Here is a 27,479-nt window from a genome sequence, read left to right as displayed (position 1 = left end):
CCCCCGAGGCTCCTGCATCCTTCCTGGGTCTGGCTGACCCAGTGGCTTGTGTTTACTCGTTCCTTCACCACTGTTCCAGCCTCTGGAACGGGCACCCACATACTGCGCCCAGGAGTGCTGCTCACATGTTCTCCCTGAGGAACATCTGGGTGAAAGACAATGCTTCCATCTCCCAAGGTTTTGGGGTGTCTGCCTGACGCAGCCTCGGCCATCCGCAACGGTCAACAATGCCAAGTTTGGCCCCAAAAAATCAAATAAGAAAAGGACGGGGGCGCCTGGGTGGCTCAGTCAGTTAAGCGTCCGACTGTGGCTCAGGTCATGATCCCTTGGTTCGTGGGTTCGAACCCCACGTTGGGCTGTGTGCTGACAGCTCAGAGCCTGGGGCCTGCTTTGAATTCTGTGTCTCCCTCTCTCTCTGCATTTCCCCCGCTCATGCTCTGTCTCTCTCAAAAATAAATAAACGTTAAAAAAAAAAGACAAGGAGGGAGAGGTGCCATTGGAGTTAGTAATTAAGGGGTCACTCGTGAGCTCAGTGATCATGATCAGCAGGGAGGGGAGTGGGAAGTATGTGAGTAGGTGAAAGCTGGGGCGAGGTGCTGGAAGGAGGGAGAAGGAAGGAGATGGGACGAGGGGACCAGGAGAGATCTTAGGAGAATCCGGTGTCTGCAAAGGTCTCTGAAGGACACTTTGACAGCCAGTTGGCCATGACCACGAGGGGCAGAGTGGTGAGGGCCTTCTGGGCAAGGGACCAAGGGAGTAGGAAATCGGGAGGCATGTCCGCTTTACGTGGCCTTGGAGGAAGTCCCCTCTGCCTTTCTGTAACGGTGGTGGCATGGGCATCTGTACCATACTGTTTGGATTACTCCGGTTTGCAGTATAGTTTGAAATAAGGGAGCCTGTGATCTCCAGCTTTGTTCTTTCTCAGGACTGCTTTGGCTCTTCGGGGTCTTTTGTGGTTCTACACAAGTTTTAGGATGATTTGTTCTAGTTCTGTGAAAAATGCCACTGGTATTTTGATGGAGATTGCATCGGGTTTGTAGACTGCTTTGGGTAGCATGGACATTTTAAGAGTATCAATTCTTCCAGGCCATGTGCATGGACTCTCTTTCCATTTATTTGTGTCATCGTTAGTTTCCTTCACCAGTGTCTTATAATTTTCATCGTACAGGTGACCTCCTTGGTTAAGCTTGTTCCTAGGTATTTTATTCTTTTTGATGTAGTTGTAAATGGGATTTTTAAAAATTCCCCTTGCCGATAGCTCATTATTTGTCTACAGAAACACAACTGATTTGTGTATGTTAATTTTGCATCTTGCAACTTTACTGATTCATTTGTCAGTTCTAATGGTTGTCTGGTGAAGCCTTTAGGGTTTTTCTATATGTAGTATCATGTCATCTGCAAATAGGGACAGTTTTATTTCTTCCTTTCCAATTTGGATAACTTTGACTTCTTTTTTTCTTGACTCATTGCTCTGGCTAAGACTTCCAATGCTATGTTGAACAGAAGTGGTAAGAGAGGACATCCTTATCCTGCTCCTGATCTTAGAGGGAAAGCTTTCAGCCTTTCACCATCGAGGATGAGGTTAACTGTGGGTTTGTCGTATGTGGCCTTTATTATGTTGAGGTACATTCCTTCTGCATCCACTTGGCTGAGAGCTTTGTCATGAATGGATGTTGGATTTTGTCAAATGCTTTTCCTGCACCTACTGAGATGATCGGGGAATTTTTATCCTCGGTCTTGGTGATGTGGCGTATTATCATGTTGATGGACTTGTGGATGCTGACCCATCCTTGCTTCTCTAGAATAAATCCCAAATGATGATGGTGTGTGATCCTTCTAAAATGTTTATTTTTTTTAAATTTTGTTTTAATGTTTTTATTCATTTCCTGAGAGAGAGAGAGACAGAGCCTGAGCTGGGGGAGGAGCAGAGAGAGGGAGACACAGAATCCAGGCTCTGAGCTGTCAGCCCAACACGGGACTCAAACCCACGAGCCGTGAGATCATGACCTGAGCCAAAGTCAGATGCTTAACTGACTGAGCCATTTATTTTTGAGAGGTGGGGGCCGGGGGGGGGGGTGTGCAGAGGAGAGGACAGAGGATCTGAAGCGGGCTCTGTGCTGACAGCAGCGAGCCCGATGTGGGGTTCTAACTCACGAATCACAAGATCATGACCTGAGCTGAAGTCACGCAACCGACTGAGCCACCCAGGCGCCCTGATGCTATGTGATCCTTTTAATGCGTTATTGACCGACTTTAGATTTTGTGGTTCGGGATTTTTGTGGGGTTTCGTGGGGTTGGCGACAGGACCCGGTCTGCAGTGCTTAGGCCTTTGGAGCTTGGACTGTGAGAGTTCATTATCAGGAAGTCATCGAAAGCCTGGCTCAGCTTCCTCCAGGAAGAGGAAGCATCAGGGCCGTGTCCTCAGTGGGTCTGGTCCTGCCTTCGAACCCCGTTTCCTGATACCAAGTTGACATTTGCTCCGAGCGTATGGTCTAGACTCTAGACCAGTGGTTCTCAGAGCGGCAGACTCTGCAGCACTGGCAGCTTCTGGAAACGCTCAGGCCCAAATTCTCAGGCCCACCCCCGACCTGCTGAAACTGAAACTCCAGATGTGGGGCTCGAAATTTGCATTTCTCGCCAATTCTCGGCTGATGCTACTGGTCCAGGGACCGCACTTTGAGAACCACTGGCCTCTGCAAACTGGAGGCCCCTTCTTCCTTCGGTTATGGGTGAGCGGTCACACTAGAGGGACCAGCCGGCTCTGGGTTCCACCGTGTGGCGGTGAGGACGTGTGTACGGCTGCTATGCCCTCGCTCCCGGAGATGAATGCCTCTCCTGAGACGGAGAAGTGGGGCTTCCAGAATAGGCAACAGGGCAGACGTCCGCAGGCTCATGGCAGGGCCTTGGCAACCTGCTCTGCGGCCGGGCAGCGCTCTGTTTTTGCAGGCGTGTGACCTTGGGCGGGCAGCCAACATCTCACGGTCTCGGTGTCCCCGTTGGTGAAGCGTATTTACAAGTACCTCAGTTGGTTTGAGGATCGACGAATCACCATGCGCTGGGCACTGCACCTGCCGCAGAGTAGGACCGCGTGTGGACACGTAGTAGGACCCGATGGTGCTCCCCCCCCACCTCCACCCGACCGCGGCATCGCCGTCTTCAGCTGCCCATCCTGCCTTCCGCCTCCTCGCACGCTACAGGCCCCACAGTCGTCTCCCAGGCAGGGAGATCGGATGGGTCCCGGGGACCTTATTTAGGACGAAATGTGCCACCTTAGAAAATTGAGAGGCCACCTCTCTTCTCTCCTATTTATCTTCCCTCCCCGGAGAGCCGCCGCCTCATGCAAAACCCAGCTTCCCTTCCACCAAAGACCCGCATCTCACGGGTAGGCAATGTCTCTTGGTGGCTGCCCGGAGAAAGTCCCAATGCTGCAGTCAGGTCCTTCCTGGTTTGAGCCACGGCCGCCGCCCTGCCAGGCTGCCGAGCAGTCCCTCATGATAAATTGGACAAGCAGTCTAGACAGTACGTGACTGTCTCTGTGTCTCCCTGCGAGGGAGGGTGGATGACGTCAGCAGCCTCGTGTTGGGGGTGTGCCCGGCACTGGGCAGTCAGCACGAGTCACGGGACAGGAGGACCTCCAGAGCCTGCGTTCCCTGTCAGGTGACAGCCCCCACCGCGGTGAGGCCCACGGAGGGGAGCTGGTCCACATCCAGCCGCAGCCTCCATCTGGGAAGGGAGGGGGGACACCTCGGGGCCTGTTCTCGTCTCTAGGGGGGGCTGCCCGGGGTGGAGCCTCTGTCTTCTTCGGGGGCCATCCCGCACTCCTGATTCATTTTGAGCTAGAGCCTCAATGTGATCACACGAGACTTTCCGTATTAAAAACAAAAACAACTCTCCCTGCACCCCTCACCTCTCCCGAGGGCACCTTTCCTTCCGGCACGGCTAAGCTTCTAGAAACAGCTGCCTGCACTCGCTATCTCCACCACGATCCCTGAATTGCTAGGTGCCAACGGTCCGTCGCGCGCCTCACCTTTCTGGAATTCTCTGACACGTCTGGCACGGCTGATCGACCACCCTTCTTGATCAGCCGTCCTCGGTTTCCAACACATGCCTCGCCTGGAGGTCCTCCAACCTCTCTGTTTCTTCTCGGTCCCCTCCCTGCGCCCCTTCTTACCCTTCCTCCCTCCCATGCTGACCCCAGGGCCCTGTCTTCTGTCCTCACTGCTCTCCTCACTCAGGGACGTTTCCTCAGTGAATTGCATCTATCCCATGGCCTCAACCTACACTTCTGTGCAGATGCATCCCAATCCATCCCTGGCCCAGACCTTCCCCCCCTCAGCTCCTGACCCTTTTATCCAGCTGCCCCCCCACCCCACCCCGTGGCTGCCCCACAGGCATCTCACACCCAGCAAGTCCCAAACCCCGCTGCTGAGCTGGCCCAGACCCCCCCTCCGCCAGGCTCCCCGCCTCGAGAAGAGGCCACCTATCACAGAAAATTACAGGAGCAGAAGAGAAACGGGAAATATGGAAGGAAGAACCCAACTTTCAGCAGTCCCAGCACACAGAACAGCTTTTCGGGCACGCCGTCTCCCAGCCTTCCTACGCTTTCGATGTTCTAGCTTCCCCACCTAACATTTCGGCGTAGGGATGCGCCCACCATTACCAATTCTGCGTAACTCATTGTTTTAATGCTTATTTATTTATTCTGAGAGAGAGAGAGAGAGTGCCAACAGGAGGGAGGCAGAGAGAGAGAGAGAGAGAGGGAGAGAGAGAGAATTCCAAGCAGGCCCCACGCTGTCAGCGCATAGCCAGACGTGGGGCTCGATCTCACAAACCACGAGATCGTGACCCGAGCCGAAATGAAGAGTCAGTCACTCAGCTGACTGAGCCACCCAGGCGCCCTTCTGCATAACCTATTTTAGAACCGTTTGGAACAGATAACACATCCCAACAGCACAAAGGGGAGGCGGTAAAAAGTAAGTCTCCCTCCTACACCGACAGTCACCTAGTTCCCGCCCCAAGGCCACTGCCTCCCTTGCATACCCTTTTAGTGACACTCCGTGCCCACACAGGCCCACGCACAATCCCATCCCCACGCTCCCCTGCACACCGGATAGCACAGCACACACCTTCCCTCTTCTCGCTCGGAAATCACTCCATAACTGCCCACGGAGAGCCCCTCAGTCTCGTTTCCAGACTTTCCGTGTGCGGCTTCGTGGTCGTCCCGTGGTCCTGAAACCCGTCCTCCACCGAGAGACATCTGAGTGGTTGTCGGCCTCGCTGAGATAAATCAGACCGCAGGGCAGAGGCGCCGGGGTGGGGGCCGGGGCCCTGGCGAGGAGGGAAGGACTGCGAGGGGAGTTTCAAAGGAAGGGCTGACCAGGCCTGGAGTTGGCAGAGAGAGGTGGTGACAGCCTGAGGGACCGGCTGCCGGGCCCACGTGGGTCTGGCTCTGAGCTCATCGGTCCTGAGTGGAAGTGCTGCGCCGGAGAGACGACGAGCCTGTCACTCGGGCCCAAAGCACCGGAGGGGTCCTCGTGGACCAGGGACTGCGCTCATGAAGGGGGTGCACGCTGTGCAAGGTGCTAGGCCCTGAGCCAGCTCCTCTAACCCTCGCGAGAAGTGGCGGTCCCGCTTCTCCTCCGTGGCACAGGCCTCGTCTGTGGGGGGAGGGGGCCGGGGGGATGTTCAGAGCGGAACAGAGAGGACAGAAAGTGCCTCCCAGGAGGCCCCGTATGTGACCTCAGGCAGTGAATTCAGAGCTTCCTCCTGGACCCTGTCAGGTCCCTGAGCGGCACGGCCCTGGGCGGAGTGGGTTGTCTGGGGTCTACCTGCCTCTAACCCTGGGGCCTGTGCTCTTGCCTGGCAGGTTCTGCCCATCGTTATCTTCTTCAGCTGTGTCATGTCGGGTCTCTACTATGTGGGCCTCATGCAGTGGGTGATCCAGAAGGTGAGCTCCCAATGCCACGGCCGGGCCTTCCCACGGCTGCCTACTCACTGGGCTCATGCTCTCCCAGAATGCCTTGCTTCCAAACCCAACCCCCAAATCCCCCAACTCCCCTTCTCTGAGGGCCGGGACCTTCCCAGAATCCTGCTCCGAGAGTCTGCACCCTCCCAGAATCCCCTGCTCCCAGGGTCTACACCCTCTCTAATACAATGTTTTCCAGAGCCTTTTTCACAAAACTCCAGCTCCATGGCGGGTTAACACACGTCACTAGGCACAGGGATCCTGCGGTCAGATACTTTTGCGAAGCTGGACCGGACGAACGTAAATCGGTTTCGTACAGGGCTTCTCAGAGCCTTTACTAAGCTGATACGTATTTGGCGTCCTCCACGGCGTGTGTGTCCAGCGATTCTCAGATATATTCGTCCAGGGACTCTTTTTGTATGGAGACAGCTTTTTAAAGGCACTGCTGTGATAATCGGAGCTACCCGCAGGTGGATGGGTGGCCTCGGGAAGGGGAGAGCCCCCATCAGTGGAGGTGTGGAAGGAGAAATGTAGGTGAGGGCTTGCTAGGCTGGGCTGGGAGTTGGGAGGAAGACTTATCCGGTATTTCCACCCCACCCCTGACTCTCTCCAACTCTGGGGTTTGCCGACGTCTGCCCACAAAGAGCACTCTGCCTCCTAGATCAGCTGGCTGATGCAGGTCACCATGGGCACCATGGCCACTGAGACCCTGAGTGTGGCTGGAAACATCTTTGTGAGCCAGGTAGGTCCTGCAGCGCCCTGGCCCCATGCTCACCAGCAGCATCTCCAAGGAGGGCGGGTGTCCTGGGTCCCCGTGGCTCCTCTTCAGTCAGAAAAAGAGACGCTCGGCACTTCTCCCACGGTCACCAAAGGCCGCTGTCCCAGAGACGCTCCCTTCGGGGACGCGCTCCTTGCCTGGGTCGTGCCAGGGAGGGGGGCCTCTCTCGGGCACCTTCTACCTCCCGAGGCCTCGGGGTCTTTATCAGCTTAGAGACTCACAAAATCTACAGATGGTGTCCACCTCTCTCCCTTCACGTAGAAACAGGCTTGAGGGCGGGAACAGCTTGCCAGGACCCCGCAGCATAAATCAGGACTTAGAATCCAGGTTTCTTCTTTCCTGGTCAGGGTTCCTTACCCGACATCATCTTATCTCCCGCCCCACCCCTGCGACCGCCACCCACCTCCCTATATCTGAAATGTATTTTCCAAAGTAAACGTGACTCTAAGGCACCCATCAGTCCTGAGCTCCTTCCAGAAGGCCCGGCACTCCTGGGTGCCAGAGCCCGTTCCAAGGTCCTAGCCCATCGGACCGACAGTGGAGTCACCAAAAGACAAGTGGGGAATATTTGCATCTTTTTGGTTATAGTATCAGTGTGTTGGTTTCAAAGGTTTTTTTTTTAAAGCCAATTAAGACAATGTGCTCTCCGATAAATTGTCTCAAATCCCTTAAGATGTTTAAGAGGAGACCAGAGAGAAAGGAATGCTGAAATACAAAAGCATTTATTTAAACGAACTGTGGCAAATGTGCTCCGTGGGTTTTTGCTGAGAAAGTACAAATTTAGGTGAATGGAGCCCTGAGCTGCCTAAGGTGAACTGACTTTGAGCGGGCTGATGGGCACGTTGACCTAGAGCCCTGGCTCTTTGCCTCGTTTTCCCCAAGGGGATAATCTTTGAGGATTATCGACATCATTTCAGCCTCCATGTTGGGAGCCTGGGCCCTCTTCTGGGGGGCGTCGCACCAGCCCTGTTGCTTAAATGTTTTATGTGTCACCCAGACCCCGTGCTGCAGTCCTGACCTCGCCCCAAACTCCAGTCTGACCCATCCAACTGCCGCCTTGACCTTTCACTCGGATGCCTAAGGGGCATCTCAAACCCATCACACCAAGCCCAAGCAGGCAGAACCCTGATGCCCTCCTGCTTGCTTCTGATTCTTCCCTTTCTCAGGAAATGGTACCATCGTCTTCCATGAAGTGTTCAGGCAAAACTCAGGAATCTTCCTTCCTTCCTTCCTTCCTTCCTTCCTTCCTTCCTTCCTCTGCTTCCCTTGCTCCTGGCTGCCTCTGGCCCGTCAGCAAGTCCTGCCAGCTGGCCCCCCTCGCCCCGTCCCAGCCCTGCCCTGCTGCCCTTCTCCTTTACCACAAGCCACCCTACTCTCCCCACCAGACACTGAATCTCCTCCACTCTCCCTGCTTCTGTCCCCGCCCCTACCACCTGCCCTTCACTTCACTAACACGCCAGAATGATCCTTTAAAACCACAAATCAGATGGCGTTGCCTGGGTAGCTCTGTTGGTTAAACATCCAACTTCAGCCCAGGTCGTGACCTCACGGCTCTGTGCGGACAGCTGGGAGCCTGGGGCCTGCTTTGGGTTGTGCGTCTCCCTCTCTCTCTCTGCCCCTCCCCCCCCCCCCATGCTCTGCATCTGTCTCAAAAATAAACGTTTAAAAAAATTTTTTTTTTAAATAAAAACACAAACCAGGTCAGGGCGCCTGGGTGGCTCAGTTGGTTGAGCATCTGATTCTCGATCTCAGCTCGGGCCCTTGCATCAGGCCCCACGCTGGGTGTGGAACCTGCTTTAAAACAAAAAACAAACCCAAACCACAAACCAGATCATGTCACTTCTTTGTAGCCAAGTCCACTCCCTGGCCTGGCTCACCCGCCTTCCCCCTCCTCCTCCGTGTGGAGTCCCGCCCCACACCCCCTGTGGGGCAGGCACAGCCTGGGTCCGCTCACAAGTCCTCAAAATTGCCAGTGTCAAATCGGCCCCAGGACGCTCGCCGTTCACTCTGCCTGCGATGCTGTTCTACCAAACCCAACAGTCGGCACCTGCGGTCTCAACTCCAAGGTCACCTCCTTGGGAAGGTCTTTGCTTATTACTCACTATTAAGTACCCGCCAACCATCAGGCATTCCCTGCACATATCTCCGTAGGTCTTAGCGCCATCTAAGATACACTGTTTACCTACTTGGTTCCTTGTTGGTTATCATTTCTTTCCTTAACTCACCCTCCTCCGTTGTACCCAGGACAAAAACTCCTTGAGGACAGGAGCTTTATCTTGTTTATCCCCATCGCTATTCTACAGAACAGTCTGGAACATAGGAAGGGCTCAGTAACTGTTTTTTTAAGTGTATTTATTTTGAGAGACAGGGAGAGAGAGGGCCATGAGCAAGGCAGGGACAGAGAGAGGGGGAGAGGGAGAATCCCAAGCAGGCTCCGCACTGTCAGTGCGGAGCCCGATGCGGGGCTCAGTTTTATGAACCGTGAGATCATGACCGAAGCTGAAATCCAGAGTCGGCTGCTGAACTGACTGAGCCGCCCAGGCTCCCCTCTTTGAGCCTCTCTAATTCTCTGCTTGCTCTCCTGGAAACCGGGGATGAGTATTTGTTTCTCAGAAGGTCCTGAGTGATGAATGTGAGGTGCTTAGTGATGCCAGGACATAGGGGGCACTTGACACGGGGGAGGATCATCAGGCCGAAAGGAAGGCCTAAGGGTCTTTCCGTAGGGCCGGGCCAATGCTGAGGTGCAGGGAGGCCCAGCCAAGTAGAGACCGTGGTCCTGACCCCACCTTGCTATCTCTACCCCTGGGAGCCCGAGCACTCACTGTGACGTGCCCACTCCCGGGTGCAGGGGGACGCCCTGGTGCCCGGGCCGGCTCTGGTGGTCTGACACCTTTCCTCTTTGCAGACCGAGGCTCCTCTGCTGATCCGGCCCTACTTGGCGGACATGACTCGCTCTGAAATCCACGCCGTCATGACCGGAGGCTATGCCACCATTGCCGGCAGTCTGCTGGGCGCCTATATCTCCTTTGGGGTATGTCCGCCTCTCCCTTTGTTTGCTGAAAACCTCAAGAACCTGAAGCCCTCCTTTGTGGGCACCCCACACGGCTCCTGGCCAGAGCGACCTGGAGTCTCCTCCCATGGTCTGTGTCCGGAACCCGGGGGGCTGTGACGCAACAGGAGAGGCTACACCTGACTGAGGCAGGCCAGGCGGGCTGGGCCATTCAGCTTCTCGTGTGACCAGTGGGGGTGAGGATTCCCGGTGTGGCACCTGCTGAGCCCCTCTCATGTGCCAGGCACAGCGCTAGGTATCGGAACATCCCCATTTTACAGAGGAGGAAATTGAGGCTCAGAGAATAAGTGAGATGCCCAAGCCAGGATCTGAACTCACGTCTGTCTGACTCTGAGGCTTGTATACACTGTCCCTCACCTGGGCTGTCCCTGGAGATGTGTCCTACTCTCCCGCCCTCCGCTTCCCCACACCCTTCCTGGATATGAGCCCCTTCCTCTGCTCCTAAATTATTGCTTGTGCAGCTTTCGAATGCAATACATTTCTAGGTCAAATTCCAGTGGTGCGACTGGAGCCTTTACACCAACCCCAATACTGTGTGGCAAGCAGAGCGAATCTTCAAATGTGTCCCCTACAAAGTGCCTGGTAATAATGCTCTGCATTTGTTAAACGGCCTGTACTTACGTGTGCTTTCACATGCAAATATTTTTTTAAAATTTTTTTAAATGTTTATTTATTTTTGAGAGAGAGAGAGAGAGCGCTCACGCGCACAAGTGGGGGAGGGGGAGAGAGAGAGAGAGAGAGAGGGAGACCCAGAATCCAAAGCAGGCTCCAGGCTCTGAGCTGTCCGCACAGAGCCCGACGCAGGACTCAAACTCACAAACGGTGAGATCATGACCTGAGCCAAAGTCAGATGCTCAACCGACTGAGCCATCCAAACGCCCCAAGCAAATCTTTTTTTTTTTTTTTTTTTTTTTTTTTTTTCAACGTTTATTTATTTTTGGGACAGAGAGAGACAGAGAATGAACGGGGGAGGGACAGAGAGAGAGGGAGACACAGAATCGGAAACAGGCTCCAGGCTCCGAGCCATCAGCCCAGAGCCTGACGCAGGGCTCGAACTCACGGACCGTGAGATCGTGACCTGGCTGAAGTCGGACGCTTAACCGACTGCGCCACCCAGGCGCCCCTCTTTTTTTTTTTTTTTTAAGTTTTACTTTATTTATTTATTTTTGAGAGAGACAAAGACAGCACTAGTGGAAGGGTGGCAGAGAGAGGGAGGGAGGGAGGGAGGGAGAGAGAGAGAGAGAGAGAGAGAGAGACTCCCAAGCAGGCTCGCACTGTCAGAGCATCGGGGCTCAAACTCACGAAACTATGAGATCGTGACCTGGGCCGAAACCAAGAGTCGGACGCTTAACTGACTCAGCCACCCAGGTGCCCCTCACATGCAAATCTTTAAAGATCTTAATTTTTTTTCTTAAATATCAAAGAGATTCTTGCTTCTTACAGAAGTGAAGAAAGTAAAAAGAGAACTTCAAACCCACTTCTCATGGGGACCTGCTTTTACTAGATAAGCAGATGAGCAGTTCTCTAACTGGGAACTTGTTAGAAATGCAAATTCTTGGGCCCCACTCCAGACCTGCTGAACCAGAAACACTGGGGAAGGGGCCCCATGTCCTGTATAATGACAAGCCTTCCACATGGCTCTGATGCTCAATTTGAGAACCACCGACTTAGAATACATCATTCCAGATCTTTCTGTGTAGTCATTTAAGTATAGATACCTGAATACACACATGCTTGCCTTCTTTTCTACTAAAAATGAGGTAATTCTACCCATGCTTTTCTGCAGTTTGCCTTTTTTCTTGCAAAATTCTGAACATGACATGAAACCCAGTAGGTATAAAGGAAAAGGTTGACAGAGCTACTGGTAAAAATGAAAAATGTCTGTATGGTGAAAGTCACAGTTTTTAAAAAGTTTAAATGATGGATCAGGCAAAAACAGTTCATAAATCATAAAAAGGTATTCCAGCTCACTGATAGTCAAAGAAAATAAAACCATCATAAGATACGCAATATTTTACATGCCTCACAATGGGACACTCTTGATGGGAGCGTAATTTGCTGTAACCTTTTGGGAGAACATCTATCAGTCAGTTTAAAAATACTCTTTCCCGGGGCACCTGGGTGGCTCAGTCAGTTAAGTGTCTGACTCCAGCTCAGGTCATGATCTTATAGTCTGTGGGTTTGAGCCCTACATGAGGCTGTGTGCTGACACCTCAGAGCCTGGACTCTGCTTTGGATTCTGTGTCTCCCTCTCTCTCTCTGCCCCTCCCCTGCTTGTGCTCTGTCTCTCAAAACAAACAAACAAATAAATAAATAAATGTTGAAAAAAATAAAAAAACAAAAAACAAAAAACCTCTTTCCCTTTGATCCAGTTAGGAATATTACGATACAGAAATGCTTTCCCAAGCGGTCAAAAAAGGCCAAACTCCAACATTATTTGTAATAACCACAACAACACCTGGGTGGCATTAAGCACCCGACTTCGGCTCAGGTCATGATCTTATGGTTCGTGGGTTCTAGCCCCGCATTGGGCTCTGTGCTGACAGCTCAGAGCCTGGAGCCTGCATCAGATTCTGTGTCTCCCTCTCTCTCTGCCCTTAGCCTGCTCACGCTCTGTCTCTCTCTGTCTCTCAAAAATAAAATAAATGTTAAATTTAAAAAAAAAAAAGGAAAGAAAGAATGAATGAAAGAGAGAAAGAGAGAGAAAAGAAAGAAAGGAAGAAAGAGAGAAAGGAAGGAAGAGGGGGGGGAGAAAGAAAGGAAGGAAGGGAAAGAAAGAAAGAAAGAAAGAAAGAGGAAGGAAGAGAAAGAAAGAAAGAGAAAGAAAGGAAGAGAAAGAGAAAGAGAAGGAAGGAAGGAAGAGAGAGAAGGAAAAAAGAAAGAAAGAAAAGAGAGGAAGAAAGAGGAAGGAAGGAAGAGAAAGAAAGGAAGAGAAAGAGAGAGAAGGAAGGAAGAGAAAGAAAGAAAGAAAGAAAGAAAGAAAAAGAAAGAGGGAGAGGAACGAGAAAGAGAGAGAAAAGAAAGAAAGGAAGAAAGAGAGAAAGGAAGGAAGGGGGGAGAAAGAAAGGAAGGAAGGGAAAGAAAGAAAGAAAGAAAGAAAGAGGAAGGAAGAGAAAGAAAGAAAGAGAAAGGAAGAGAAAGAGAAAGAGAAGAAAGGAAGGAAGGAAGAGAGAGAAGGAAAAAAGAAAGAAAGAAAAGAGAGGAAGAAAGAGGAAGGAAGGAAGAGAAAGAAAGGAAGAGAAAGAGAGAGAAGAAAGGAAGGAAGAGAAAGAAAGAAAGAAAGAAAGAGAAAGAAAGAAAGAAAGAAAAAGAAAGAAAGAAAGAAAGAAAGAAAGAGGAAGGAAGAGAAAGAAAGAAAGAGAAAGAAAGGAAGAGAAAGAGAAAGAGAAGGAAGGAAGGAAGAGAGAGAAGGAAAAAAGAAAGAAAGAAAAGAGAGGAAGAAAGAGGAAGGAAGGAAGAGAAAGAAAGGAAGAGAAAGAGAGAGAAGAAAGGAAGGAAGAGAAAGAAAGAAAGAAAGAAAGAAAGAAAGAAAGAGGGAGAGGAACGAGAAAGAGAGAGAAAAGAAAGAAAGGAAGAAAGAGAGAAAGGAAGGAAGGGGGGGGAGAAAGAAAGGAAGGAAGGGAAAGAAAGAAAGAAAGAAAGAAAGAAAGAAAGAAAGAAAGAGGAAGGAAGAGAAAGAAAGAAAGAGAAAGAAAGGAAGAGAAAGAGAAAGAGAAGGAAGGAAGGAAGGAAGGAAGAGAGAGAAGGAAAAAAGAAAGAAAGAAAAGAGAGGAAGAAAGAGGAAGGAAGGAAGAGAAAGAAAGGAAGAGAAAGAGAGAGAAGAAAGGAAGAGAAAGAAAAAAGAGAAAGAAAGAAAGAAAGAAAGGAAAGAAAGAAAGGAAGGAAGAGGGAGAGGAACGACCTAGATGCCGAGCAGGAAGGGAATGAGCTGAGTAGGTTCGTCCAGGCCAGGCACTGTGGCTCAGCGTCTAGAGTGAGGTGGGCCTCCTCTTGCGGATGGAGAGCAAAGGCCCACCCCTCACTGCCCACAGGGTCTCCTGAGGGATGCTGCGTGTTGCAGGGGTGGAGGGGGCAGGGGAGAGGAGGAGGCTAGGACAGCCCACCCTGTCCCCTCCTCTGGTCGCAAATTCCACCTGTTTCTCTCACCTCTGCCCCTGGGAGCAGGCAAGGGGACAAGCCACCCTGCCCTCAGTCCCTCCTTCCCTCAGGACACATGGACCACGGGGTAGGTAAGCTGAGCTCCACATACCCACAGGGCTGCCTGAGCAGGGGGGATGCCGTGTGACTTTTCCAGAAGGCCCCTTGCGCTCTGGGGCTTTGATCTTCTGGAACCCTCCTATCTAGAATTTTCAAGATCACCCGGTTCACACTTGCCTCGCCAAGGCCTAGAGAGAACCCATCAGGGCTGGTGCCCCACCACCACCCCAGATTGATTTCAGAATGTTATTTGTTTTTTATTTTTTTTTTTTAAGTTTATTTATTTTGAGAGAGACAGAGAGAGAGGAAGCGGGGGAGGGGCAGAGAGCGCGAGAGGATCTCAAGCAGGCTCCACACTGTCAGCACAGAGCCAGACGTGGGGCTCGAACCCAAAACGTGAGATCATGACCTGAGCCGAAATCGAGAGTCGGATGCTCAACCGACTGAGCCACCCAGGCGCCCCTGATTTCTGAAGGAATTTGATATTTCCAAAATGGAAACTCAAGACTTTGTTCCTGAAATTTTTTTTCCTGGCGGCATGTTGGGGGAGGGGATGCCCTGTCAGGACTTAGGGCCTTTTTAAGGACCTTGACGTTGCTCTGGGTTCCACAGCCGGTTAAAAGAATGGTATTCTTGCCACCGCAAGAGCCTTGCCACCATTACTTCAGATTAAAATACTGCAAGAACTCTCCTTTTCCACCGTCTGCCTTGCATCTCGGCTTCGGTTCCTTCCCTGTCTCGGGGCCAGAGTTCGGGTCCAAGCCCCAGGCAGTCGCGCCTCCCCTTGAACGGACCCGGGTGCCCACTTCCCTTTAGCTCAGCAGACTGTGCAGAGGCCACCAGGGTCCCCAAGCCTGTGGAGCGGAAGCCTCAGGACCCATCGCTGGCCCAGGTGAAGAGCACCCAACCCTCCTCCCCTCCCTGCTCCCGAAGGGCCTTTAGTCTGGGGTCAGCGAAGCTCTCTTCTGCCCCCACCTGGCTCTTGGCCGTCACTGCAGCGGCCCCAGGACACTCCCACAGCCCCGCCTCCCCGCTCCTTTTTCTCTCTCCCCCAGGACGCTCCTCTGCCCTCAGCCCCTGAATTCCACAAAGATCCCTCTTGCCCATTCCTTGTTTCTCTTTGTTGCTCAACTTCCGGCTCCCTTTGCCCCGCTTCCCTCCTATTGGATGTTTCTAGACCGGCGCCATCCGATGCAGTCCCCACTAGCCACACGTGGGCACTGAGCCCTTGAAATGTGGCTGGTCTGAAACGAGATGTGCTGTGAGACTCAGCAGGGGGGAAAAATGGATTCATTTTATTACTTTTATATGGATTACATGAGTGGAAAGATAATGTTTTGGATATGTTGGGTTACGTAAAATCCATGACCAAAAATGATTTTACCTGTTTCTCTTTACTTTTTATTTGTTATTTATTTATTATTTTTATTTTTTAATGTTTATTTTTGAGAGAGAGACAGAGACAGAGCGCGAGCAGGGGAGAGGCAGAGAGAGAGGGAGGCACAGAATTGGAAGCAGGCTCCAGGCTCTGAGCTGTCAGCACAGAGCCCGACGCGGGGCTTGAACCCACGAACTGTGAGATCATGACCCGAGCGGAAGTCGGACACTCAACCGACTGAGCCACCCAGGTGCCCCTTCTCTTTATTTTTTTTTTTTAATTTTTTTTTTAATGTTTTATTTGTTTTTGAGACAGAGAGAGACAGAGCATGAACAGGGGAGGGGCAGAGAGAGAGAGGGAGACACAGAATCCGAAACAGGCTCCAGGCTCTGAGCTGTCAGCACAGAGCCTGATGTGGGGCTCGAACTCACAGACCACGAGATCACGACCTGAGCCGAAGTCGGACGCTCAACCGACTGAGCCACCCAGGCGCCCCTCCTTCTCTTTACTTTTTAAAAATTTATTTGTTTATTTATTTATTTTGAGAGACAGCATGAGTGGGGCAAGGGCAGAGAGAGGGAGGGAGGGAGGGAGGGAGAGAGAGAATCCCAAGCAGACTCCTCACTGGCAGCACAGAGCTCGACTGGGGGCTCAATCCTACAAAGCGAGTGATCATGACCTGAGCCCAAATCGGGAATCGGAGGCCTAACTGACTGAGCCGCCCAGGCGCCCCTCTCTTTACTTTTTTAATTGGCTACTAGAGAATTTAAGACGAGACCTGGTTCTCATTATATTTGTACTGGGCAACACTGGTCTAGACCTTCTCCCCTGCTCCGAGGTCCCGGGCTCACTGAGTCTGTTCACTGCGACCTCCATATAAATCTCCTTTCTCACCATAGTTCCCAAAGCTCTAAAGGAGGCCCCAGCCCTCTCCACCAACCGCAGGAGCTGGCCTCTCCACCCACCCCTCTTTGGCCCAGGGACCCCTGTGAGAGGCGCTGTGAACACAGGCTGGGCAGGGTGATGTTGAGGGGATCAGCCACTGATATTCCTCAATTGACTGTGCAAGAGTGGGGCCCCTGGGGGCCCCTGGGGCCGCATCTGTGAGGTTCTGAGCCCGGCCAAGTGAGCGTGAGCTACGTGACTTCCACATCTGTCAAGTGGGCAGGACTATTGCCTACCTCACAGCAGTTTAAGAATTAAATGCAATAATAGATTACAAAAAAAAATTTTTTTTTAAAGCAGGGCGGGGGGCACCTGGGTGGCCCAGTCGGTCGAGCATCCAACTTCAGCTCAGGTCGTGATCTCACAGTTCGTGAGTTCGAGCCCCGCCGTCGGGCTCTGCGCGGATAGCTCGGAGCCCGGAGCCGGCTTCGGATCCTGTGTCTCCCGCTCTCTCTGCCCCTCCCCTGCTCACGCTCTGTCAATCTCCCTCTCAAAAACAAATAAACATTAAAAAATTAAAAAATAAATAAACGCAATAATAGAAAACGGCACAGTGTGGAAAAGGTGGTAGTTCTTTCTCTGACAGATTAGGGTCAGAAATCTATCCTGAAACTGGCCCATTGTGTGCCGTAGAGTTGTGTGGATTTTTTTCTTCCCTCAGTAAAGGTGTTTTTGAAAATTCCAAGGGAGGACCCCTACCCTCTATCTCTGTCCCCCTGGGATGCCTTTGGGTAAAGAGAGGAAACCAGTGGGTGGGAGCGGGCCCTGGGAGGGCTTTCCTTGGGGAATGGGGGTGTCACAGCCAGTGTGGACCGACCCAGTGCCCCGGGGAGGCCGGCCTGGGCCAAACTCAGGCCTTTCCAAGCTGAGATGAGCAGCCGGAGCACGTGAGGCTGTGGCCGTGACCGGCCGGCTGGGACGGTGTCCAGGAATGTGACATTGCAGGACGCGTTCCCGCTCAGGTTGGCAAACTAGACGTGACCTCCGAGGTGGAGGAAGGGGGAGGGAAAACCCCAAGATTCCAGGTATGGCACAGTCCCCAGTGGGTCTGAGCAGCCCCGAGGAGGCCAGCGACCTCCCAAAGCCCAGCCAGAAACATCCAGAGAGGACGTCTGTCCCGAGGCCGGCCCCTTCCCACGAGGAGCAGGGCCTGTGACCGGGTGTGCGCAGGGGGAGTGGGGGTCGGTGCCCATACTCCTCTTAAGACGTTTCCACTCCCCTCTGGGAAAGAAACAAAGGGGTTTAAAACCACAGGCAGAAGGACAGACATCACAGAGCCTTAGAGGGTCTCACAGGTCTGGTTCCTCATCCCTTGCTGGCACTTCTGTGGGTTTCTTCTCCTCTGCTTTTATTAACCTGGACATGTAGCTTCAACTTAACTCCCCTCCTTTTCCCCCCTTTTTATGCACAATTAAAGAACTACAGGTGATTTTTTTATAAACTTTAAGGAGAAGAAGTCTATTTTCCTTTTGTGTTTATAAAAGCAATATGTAGTGTTGTGGACATGTAGACATACGCCAAAAAGCAAAAAGCAGAGAAAATCATCACGGCCCCACTAGCCAGGGACAGACAATTGGCCGACAATTTTGGCGTGTCTCTTGCTGATCTTTTCATGCATAGTTGTGGAAGGTTTTGGTCCCCCCCCCCCCCCGCCATCGTGTGGTTATGCTCTGTATGCCATTTTGTGGGCATCTCCCCATGTTATTGCAAAGCCTTGGTAACCTTCGTTTTCAATGGCAGCTTGACAATGCTTAGCCGTTCTGTTGTCGTTAGATGTTTGGGTTGGCTCCAGTCTTTTCACTTGGTAAATAATACCGTGTTGGGGAAATGTCCCATCTAACTCTGGGGGAAGGGAACAGGGGAGCAGAGGGTTTGAGGCCACAGCGAGGACCAAAAAGTGGCTGTTGTAGTAGGCAGATTTCCTAAGAGCTCTCCGACCACAGGAGTGGGTGTGATGGGCTGCCTCGAAGTGGTGAGCTCCCCGTCGCAGGAAGTATTTTCTTCACAGTAAATAAGGACGTTCTTATACCAGGAGGTCAAAGTAGGTCGCCTCGTGGATCCATCCCGACTCTCCTTCTGTGAGCTTTGTCTGAAACCATCACCAGCCCCTCAGCCAAGGGAGGACCGGCCCTCAGATGAGTGGTCAAAGGGAGACAGCCTAGGAGGGAAGGAAGAACTTGGAGCCTGGAGCCGAAGACAGGGTCCTTCTCCGTCTTCGTCTGGGGCAGGTTACGTTTAATCTCGTGGGGACTCAGTTTCCTTTCTGTGCTGTGGGATACCACTTCTAGAGGTCCTAGCGGGAAACGCGAGGTTCTGTACACACAGCCTGTGACCCCTTACACTGTCAGTAACGATGACAGCAGCACTGACGATGATGACAGACAGTGGGGCAGGGTACACATGCCCTCTGCTGGCCTGGGCTGCACTCCTGGCAGGGACATTTCCTCTGTCTCCTCCTAAGCCCCATTCTCTCTCTTTCTCTCTCTCTCTGCGCAAAGCACTCATTTTATTAATTCTAACAATGTTTTTATTTTTGAGCGCGCGCGCGAGAGAGAGAGAGAGAGAGAGAGAGAGCGAGCAAGCTGGGGAGGGAGCAAGAGAGAGGGAGACAGAATCTGAAGCAGGCTCCAGGCGCCCCCAGCTGACAGCACTGAGCTGGACCCACGTGGGGCTGGAACGCACTAACCATGAGATCGTGACCTGAGCGCAAGTGGGACACTTAACCCCAAAAGCCCCATTCTCAATCCTGCAGATCGATGCTGCCTCCCTGATTGCTGCCTCGGTCATGGCCGCCCCTTGTGCGCTGGCCCTCTCCAAGCTGGTCTATCCCGAGGTGGAGGAGTCCAAGTTTAGGAGCCTGGAAGGGGTGAAACTGACCGGCGGGTGAGCACAGCCTGAGGGCGGCCTGCGGAGGGGGCTGTGGGAGGGATGGGGTGAGGGGGGTCAGGAAGGGGAGGCAGGGAGCAGGGGTGGGGGAGGCTGAGGGGGAGAGGCTGGGAGGGAAGCAGGAGCAGAGGCGTGGGGCAGCAGCGGCCTCTCCGCCCAACCCCCGGGCCCTCCCCACTGCTGCCCTGCGCGTCCTGCGTCTCAATTTCCAGTCTGGGACCAGCGGGAAACCACCGGCTCATCAAACAGAGCAGCCTGGGATTGCTGCTGGGTATTGCTCAGTCAGTTACGTGTGAGACTTCGGCTCAGGGCATGATCTCGCAGTTCATGGGTTCAAGCCCCGCGTCGGGCTCTGTGCCGACAGCTGGGAGCCTGGAGTCTGCTTCAGATTCTGTGTCTCCCTCCCTCTCTGCCCCTCCCCTGCTCATGCTCTGTCTCTCTCTTTCTCTCTCCCGAAAATAAACATTAAAAATTTTTTAAAAAACAAATAAACAAAAGTCAAAAGAAACAGGTGATTTTAACGACAAGTTTTTGAGCAGGCTTCACGCCCGGCACGAGGCTTGAATTCACAACCCTGAGATCGACACCTGAGCTGAGATCAAGAGTCAGACACTTAACTCACTGAGCCCACCCGGGTGCCCCTTAATAAAATATTTTTTAACCCAATATGCCCCAAATATTGTCATTTCAACATGTAGTCAATATAAAACATCATTAATGAGTGACTTCATGTTCTTTTTTTTGTACTTATTCTCTGAAATCTGGTATGTGCTTTTTTTTTTTTTAATTTTTTCTAATGTTTATTTTATTTTTGACAGAGAGAGACAGAGCATGAGTGGGGGAGGGGCAGAGAGAGAGGGAGACACAGAATCTGAAACAGGCTCCAGGCTCTGAGCTGTCAGCACAGAGCCCGACGCGGGGCTCGAACTCACGGACCGCGAGATCGTGACCTGAGCCGAAGTCGGACGCTTAACCGACTGAGCCACCCAGGTGCCCCTGCTTTATACTTACAACACAGCTCAGCGCTGGCCAGGCTCCTTCCAAGTGCTCTGAGCCACACGTGGCTGGTGGCTCCCGCCTGTGGACACAGCACGTTGTGGGCAGCCGGGGTCTCATCCTAACCCCGGGTTCAGCGCCTTCTCCCCCCTCCCCCATCCCCCCATCAGCACCTTCTCACTCCCTCCCCCGCCCCAGGGTCTCAGAACAAAGACAAGGACCCTGGGCTCTGAAGTGCTTCGTCCAAGCTTCCTCTCTGAGCCCATAGGATGAGAAGCCCCACTGTTTGTGGGGACAGGCTAATCACGACAGTTCGTGGTCCCCAAACAGAGACGCTCAGAACCTCTTGGAAGCAGCCAGCAGTGGGGCTGCTGTCTCCGTGAAGCTGGTTGCCAACATCGGAGCCAACCTGATCGCCTTCCTGGCGTTGCTGGCCTTCGTCAACGCGGCCCTGTCCTGGCTGGGAGCCATGGTGGGCGTCCAGGAGCTCAGCTTCCAGGTATAGCTGTGCTGCCCGCTTGGCCCGCGATGGGCGCCCTGGGGGCAGGGGCGTGGGCGCCAGTGGGTGGACACCCAGCAGAGCCCAGGCCAGCCCCCGTCATGGCAGCCGCCCTTGTCCCTGTGCCTCACTCAGCTCATCTGCTCCTATGTCCTGCGGCCCGTGGCCTTCCTGATGGGTGTGACCTGGGAGGACTGCCCGGTGGTGGCCGAGCTGCTGGGGATCAAGCTGTTCCTGAACGAGTTCGTGGCCTATCAGGGGCTCTCCCAGTACAAGCAGCGCCGCCTGGCCGGAGTCGAGGAGTGGGTGGGCACCAAGAAGCAGTGGATCTCCGTGAGTGTCCTGGTCCCCTCCCTGAGCCCCCCGCAGCTGCCGTCCTGGCTCCCGGACGGGCGGTGGACACGCCCGCCTCCCAGCCCTACTGCCCTGAGCAACCAGCCGGCTTCAGGCCTCGCTGCCACCTTCCCGAAAGCCTTTTAGGAGGCTGAGCTGCAAGGAAACAGTCTTTTTTTTAATGTTCATTTATTTCGAGACAGAGAGGGAGCACAAGCAGGGGAGGGGCAGAGAGAGCGAGAGAGACAGAATCCCAAGCTCGAACCCACGAACCCTGAGATCGTGACCTGAGCCGAAACCAAGAGTCGGACACTCAACCGACTGAGCCCCCCAGGGTGCCCCAGGAAAGGGTCTTGTTGGGGGAGATCTAAGATCTCGCTGTAGATGGGCCACCATCCTGTGTGGCTTCGGGACAGCCACTGTGCCTTGCCTCTCCTGCTGGAAACCGGTGTCATTTGTGCCGCGGCTGTCCTCAAAGGGACACACGTCCGCGTCCAGTGAGCAGAGGGAGCGAGCTGGGGAGGCCCCACCACGTTCACTGCCATTCTATCGGATTCAGTTCAGGGGCTGGCTTTTTCTGTGGCTAAAAGTTCTATAAAATGAAACTTTCTAAACAAATAAAAGCTCTGTGGCATCACTGAGAATAAAACAGTCACCTGTCACCTCGCCATCCAAAAATAACAGCTAGTGTTGTTTTATGCATTTTCTTCTTTTTCTTAAGACAGTTTACACGGTTGCCATTATATATATAATTTTTTGAGGCGGGGGGGGGGGGGCGCAAGTGAGTGAGGAGCAGAGAGAGAGAGGCGGGGCTCACCTGGGGCTCAAGCTCACCCAGTGCGGGACTTGAACTTACGAACTGTGAGATCATGACCTGGGCCGAAGTCAGATGCTTCACCCCTGAGCCACCCAGGCACCCCCACACAGTGGCCATTATAGCACCCACCCTGTATGGTAGCCGGCTTTTCCCCACCTGTTTCTGACAGAAACATTATCTGTGACGTATGTATGCTGACATATTTCACCAAGACCCCTGCCATTGGGCCCTCCGGGTTAATTGCATCGTTTGGCTATTTTACGCGGTGCTGGGATGAGTGGCTGCGTGCACAGAGCTGCTCCCTCCTCTCGGATCATTTCCTCCGGAGCTTTCCCAGATGCGGGAAGACTGAATCACAGGGCCTGAGTCCTCCCGTGGCTGCTGCCAGTAACTTCCCTAAAGGGTGGGGGCAACTGAAATCGCCCCCCCCCGGCCGTGCCCTGAGCGCTGGTTTTACCGCTAAACGGCACCGAGCAGCCCCTTTGGAAAAAATTAAAAAGTTGTGCCACTTTAACAGACCAATAACAGCTCGTTGTTTAAATTGGCGTTTCTTGGGTTACTAGGAATTTTTAACACAAAATGCTTTCTCTTGTCTTTGAAATTAGGTTTTAAATTGTAAGGGAATGTAGCCTCCAGTTAAAAAAAAAAAAGTTCGAGATCGCAAGTACAGATTTCTCCTTGCTCCTTGTCCTCAACCCCTGTGTCAGTCTCTCCTCTAGAGATAATGGATGGGATGCTCCTTGAGGATCTTTTTTTATGAACTTCTTTCCTTTCGCAAGTGTTTGTTGAGACCTCTAAGGTGCCAGGCACTCTGCTGGGCACCAGAAATTCGAAGGGGAATTAGACAGATATGGTCCCCAGTGTCATGGAACTTACATCGAGTGAAAAGAACAAGAAAGCAAAGGAATAAAAAGTAAAATAAGGTCTTTGTGTTAAGTTCTATGAAGAAAACAAGAGGAAACAAAGGGGTCTTCCTCGGCTGGGCGAGTCGCAAAAGGCCCCCCTGAGGCATGGCAGTTAGGCCAAGACTTGGAGGGTGGAGAAGGGGCCAGGTGAAGCTGGGAAGAATATTCCAGGCAAAGAAAAGGCATGTGCAAAGGCCCTGAGGTTGAAAAACACTTGTTTGGAAAATTGAACGGAGAGAGGCACAGCTAGAGCAGGTGGTAATCGTAGAAGAGACTGGCATAGGCTGAGGAGTAGTCGAAAGTTCCTGAAGATTTGACATTTTACATCTTAAGATTACACAGGCTGCTGGATAGAGGGTGATTGTAGGTGAGCAAGCAGGATGCAGGAGCCTTAATATTTTTCCATCAATTTGTATAAATTATGTTATAAAGACATTAACCTTTTTCTTTTCTTTTTTTTTAATCTTTTTTTAATGTGTTTTATACACATATTTTTCCCAGTCTTTCCTCCCCCTTCGTCTTGTATTCAGGGATTTTTCTTGTAACAGATTTTACAACAAATCTTTTCCTTTGTGATTTCTTCTATTACTTCTAAACTTAGAAAGTTATCTCCATTCCAGAAATCTGGGAAGTGTTAAATTCCTGAAACATTATGGTGAAATATTTATTTTTTTTTAAATTTTTTTTTTAACGTTTATTTATTTTTGAGACAGAGAGAGACAGAGCATGAATGGGGAGGGTCAGAGAGAGGGAGACACAGAATCCGAAACAGGCTCCAGGCTCTGAGCTGTCTGCACAGAGCCCGACGCGGGGCTCGAACTCACGGACCGTGAGATCATGACCTGAGCCGAAGTCGGCCACTCAACCGACTGAGCCACCCAGGCGCCCCTATGGTGAAATATTTAAAAGCGTAACTTTTGCAGTCAGACAGAACTGAATTCCAACTCTGACACAGCTACCTTCATGCTGTGTGAACTTCCGCAGTTACTTACCCTCTCTGAGCCTCAGTTTTGCTCCTGTCCAAAATGAGTTATAACGCTACCCTCGTAAGTATAGTTATTATCTTCTTCTATTTTCTATTATTTGATGTTTGAAATACCAGTATTTGTCTGCTTCAGTGCTCTAGAAATGATTTTTTTTTTAATGTCGCATGAGGTATGGTGTAAGCCAATTTTTTTTTAAAATTTTTTTTTAACGTTTATTTATTTTTGAGACAGAGAGAGACACAGCATGAACGGGGGAGGGGCAGAGAGAGAGGGAGACACAGAATCGGAAGAAGGCTCCAGGCTCTGAGCCATCAGCCCAGAGCCCGACGCGGGGCTCGAACTCGCGGACCGCGAGATGGTGACCTGAGCCGAAGTCGGACGCCCAACCGACTGAGCCACCCAGGCGCCCCAATTTTTTTTTTTATTCTAAGCTGTTCCACTTGGGTCTTAACATCTCTTTCTGGGAAATTAACTGTTTACGTGGGAAGGGAGGAAGAATTACTTTGCTTAACTACCTAGTGTCTGCCTGGTACTTCCCATGCGGTGTGTGACCCTCCTGACAGCCTTCCAGGCAGGTGCTATGATTCCCACATTCCAGATGGAGACGCGAAAACTGCACTTGATCTTAGCCAAAAGGCCGAGACGCGATGAGACGCGAAAACTGAAAGAGGCTGTTGACTTGCTTAATCCGGTCATAGGTGGGGACAAGCCTGGGGCCCGCGTTGGCTGGGCTCCCAGGTCCTCACTGGCTTCAGCAGGCCGTGCTCCGGTGTCTCTAAGTCTCAGAGCCCAAGTCAAGTCTGCAGTGTTGGGAAGGGCCATTCACCCAGCGCCCCGCAGGGCACAGAGCTCAGTGGGGCCAAAGCGAGAGGGCAGGGCGAGCCTGCATCATACCAGGAAAGGCTGGCAATGAAGATAAGGGGCCTGAGGGCACCTGGGTGGCTCAGTCTGTTAGGGGACCGACTTCTGCTCAGGTCACGATCTCACGGTTGTGGGTTTGAGCCCCGCGTCGGGTTCTCTGCTGTCAGCACCGTGCCTGATTTGGATCCTCTCTCTCTGCCCCTCCCCCACATTCAGTCTCTCCCTTCAAAATAAATAAACATCTAAAAAAAAATTAATGAAGGTAAGGGGACCGAAGTGACAGAAAGGGGGCTGTTTCTCAGGTGGCGCAGCCTGCACGGACATAGAGGCGGTGTGTGAGGCCCGGGAGGGGCAGCAAAGGTCAAAGACGCACCGGATGTGGGTGAAACTCGGGCCGGGGAGCCAGGGCGGTGTGGGGGCGCCCCGTCCCAGCCAAGGGAAGCCCCTCCTCACTCATCCTCTGTACTTTCAGGTCAGAGCAGAAATCCTCACGACGTTTGCCCTCTGTGGATTCGCCAACTTCAGCTCCATTGGGATCATGCTGGGAGGCCTGAGTGAGTCCGGCAACCTGGGCGGCCGGGGGCCTGGCTCTGAGACAGCTTCCTGGGGATCTCTGGCCTCGGTTCTCCCACGCGGTCAGGGCAGGGCCTGAGCAAGATGGCAGTCGGGGTTCCTCCCGGCCCGTGACTCCTCTGCGCCAGGGATCGGCACCTTGGGGTTCGCACCTTGGCCTTGCAGGCCAACCCCGGCTCAGGGGCCTGGGGAGGAGCAGCAAGTGGGGTGCTGGCCCGAGGCTTTGGCCCGCAGGCTCCCATGCCCGCGGTGGACACGCAGCCCTGGCGAGGCCTAGGGAGGAAGGCACAGTTCTCGGCTCTTTCCCCAAAAATGTCCGCTCTTCACAGTCCCCCTGCCTGGTGGTGTAACTATCCCATTTTACAGAGTAGGACACTGAGTCTTGGAGAAATGGAGTGATGGCCCCAGAAGTGGCTGAGCCCGTGTTTAATCCCAGCTCGGCCTGACTCCAAACTCATGTTCTCTTCGTACATCTGCCGTTGAGGGTGGCAGCTGTGGAGTGCTGCCTGGAGCCTCAAGTCAGGCCAAGGAGGGTTCCCAAACTCCGTGAGTGGTCAGCAGGGCGACATCTATCCCTCTGGCCGCCCGGAAGAGGGAGGGGAGCCAGCAGGTGCATCCAGAGGTGCAGAGTCCGGGCGGAGGGGCATATGGCTTCCTGGCCTGAAGCACTCCCGTGCCCTTGCAGCCTCCATGGCCCCCCAGCGGAAGAGCGACTTCTCACAGATAGTGCTCCGGGCGCTCTGCACGGGGACCTGTGTGTCGCTGGTGAATGCCTGCGTGGCCGGTGAGTGCAGGCCTGGCAGAGCCCTGATTTTCTAGCCGGCTCCCGTCCAGGGTCGGACACCGAGGCTCTGGGCCCTCCGGAAGTCCCTGGGGGTGGGGAGTGGGGGGCACAGACCCTGCCCGGCAGCTGCCTTCCCTGCGCAGGGATCCTCTATGTGCCCAGGGGGGCTGAAGTAGACTGCACGAGCCTCCTGAACACAACCGTCAGCAGCAGCAGCTTCGAGGTGTACCAGTGCTGCTGTGAGGCCTTCCGGAGGTGAGGCCTGGGTCGTGGGGCTACGGGGCCCCGCAGTAACGGGGTGCAGAAGACCTGAGTGTCTTAGGGGTGCCTTTGGCACCGGGGCAAGCGGTAGAAATGTCATGGCTGTGGCCGATGTGGCCAGGGGAGGCGGAGGCGGGGCCTGAAGACCAAACTTGGGGACGAAGGGGGACCAGAGGCACGGAGCAACTCCCCTAGGGTTGCACAGCCTTTAGGGGCCAGCAGGGCCTGGCCCGGGGCCCAGACCGCAGCCTTTGCTTCTTTTCAGCACCAGCGCAGAGGTCAGCCGCGGGGCCCTGGACACCTGCTGTCGATTTTACAACCACACGACCTGTGCGTAGCCGGGACCGCACGTCTTCGGCCCTCTGGGGGAGCCACAGGGCTTAGAGTCGCCTCAGTCACACAGTTGGAAAGGAGCGATGGGGCGGGTGGGCAGAGACCGGATGGTATGGAGGTGAAGGATGCTCCCCAGTCCTAGCCCCCTTCCTGCTCTCTCCCGAGATGTGAATTCTTGGGGTCGCCTCTGCCTCCTCGTCTCGCCCCTCCACATCCAAAGAGCACCCAGGCCTATGTCTTCCCACCTTGCGTCTCTCACATCTTCTGTTATGGGGTCCCTCCCTCCTCCTCCTCTGGGCACGTGAATCTGGCCTCTGCGGGACGGGTTCTCCTGGGAACCCCTGCCTCTACTTTCAAAGACTCCCCCACCGCCTTTGCCCATAGCACTTCCCGAACTGGTGTCCCGTGAAACACTGGCCGACGAGGTGTTCAGGAGATTCCAGGATCCGCCAGGCTTGGGAAACTAGCGCTGAATAAAGTCAGACAGGTTTTATTTTGTGTTTGTTTCTGTTTTACTGTGGACTCGTCAAAGCTTGATATAGACATGATAGGAGACGTTTTCTAAATTTTGGGGAGAGCGCAAGCGGGGGAGGAGCAGAGAGAGGGGGACAGAGGATCCAAAGTGGGCGCTGCGTTGACAGGCTGTCGGCACAGAGCCCGATGTGGGGCTCGAACTCACGAACCGCGAGATCATGGCCTGAGCCAAAATCGAACGCTCCACCAGCTGAATCACCCAGGTGCCCCAACCCTAAGAACCTTTCTGATGGGAGCATCTCTTAGTTGAGGACCCCATGGAACACAATTTGGGAAATATTGGTAATATGAGCTACTTTACGGAATTATAATACTCACAACCATTTACATAGCACTCTGGGTCCCCGTGCTCCATACATCCTAACTCAGCCTTTTTTA

General features: G+C 53.0%; 1 protein-coding gene across 1 annotated transcript in view; it reads left to right on the top strand.

Moving 5' to 3' along the window:
* SLC28A1 (solute carrier family 28 member 1) overlaps positions 1-27,012 on the top strand; it is a 50,352-nt gene extending 23,340 nt beyond the window's left edge. The window contains exons 9-18 of the mRNA XM_042940458.1: positions 5,867-5,947; positions 6,627-6,707; positions 9,649-9,774; positions 19,086-19,216; positions 20,546-20,714; positions 20,850-21,047; positions 25,089-25,170; positions 25,875-25,973; positions 26,117-26,228; positions 26,500-27,012. Of these exons, the coding sequence (XP_042796392.1) occupies positions 5,867-5,947; positions 6,627-6,707; positions 9,649-9,774; positions 19,086-19,216; positions 20,546-20,714; positions 20,850-21,047; positions 25,089-25,170; positions 25,875-25,973; positions 26,117-26,228; positions 26,500-26,572 (1,152 nt within the window). The 3' untranslated portion in view covers positions 26,573-27,012. The remainder of the gene's footprint in view (positions 1-5,866; positions 5,948-6,626; positions 6,708-9,648; positions 9,775-19,085; positions 19,217-20,545; positions 20,715-20,849; positions 21,048-25,088; positions 25,171-25,874; positions 25,974-26,116; positions 26,229-26,499) is intronic.
* The last annotated feature ends 467 nt before the right edge of the window (positions 27,013-27,479 follow it).

Source organism: Panthera leo, chromosome B3, assembly GCF_018350215.1.
Source record: "Panthera leo isolate Ple1 chromosome B3, P.leo_Ple1_pat1.1, whole genome shotgun sequence".
NCBI lineage: Eukaryota > Metazoa > Chordata > Mammalia > Carnivora > Felidae > Panthera > Panthera leo.
The sequence above is the reverse complement of the archived record's forward strand: the minus strand, read 5'-3'. Positions and strand labels throughout refer to the sequence as shown.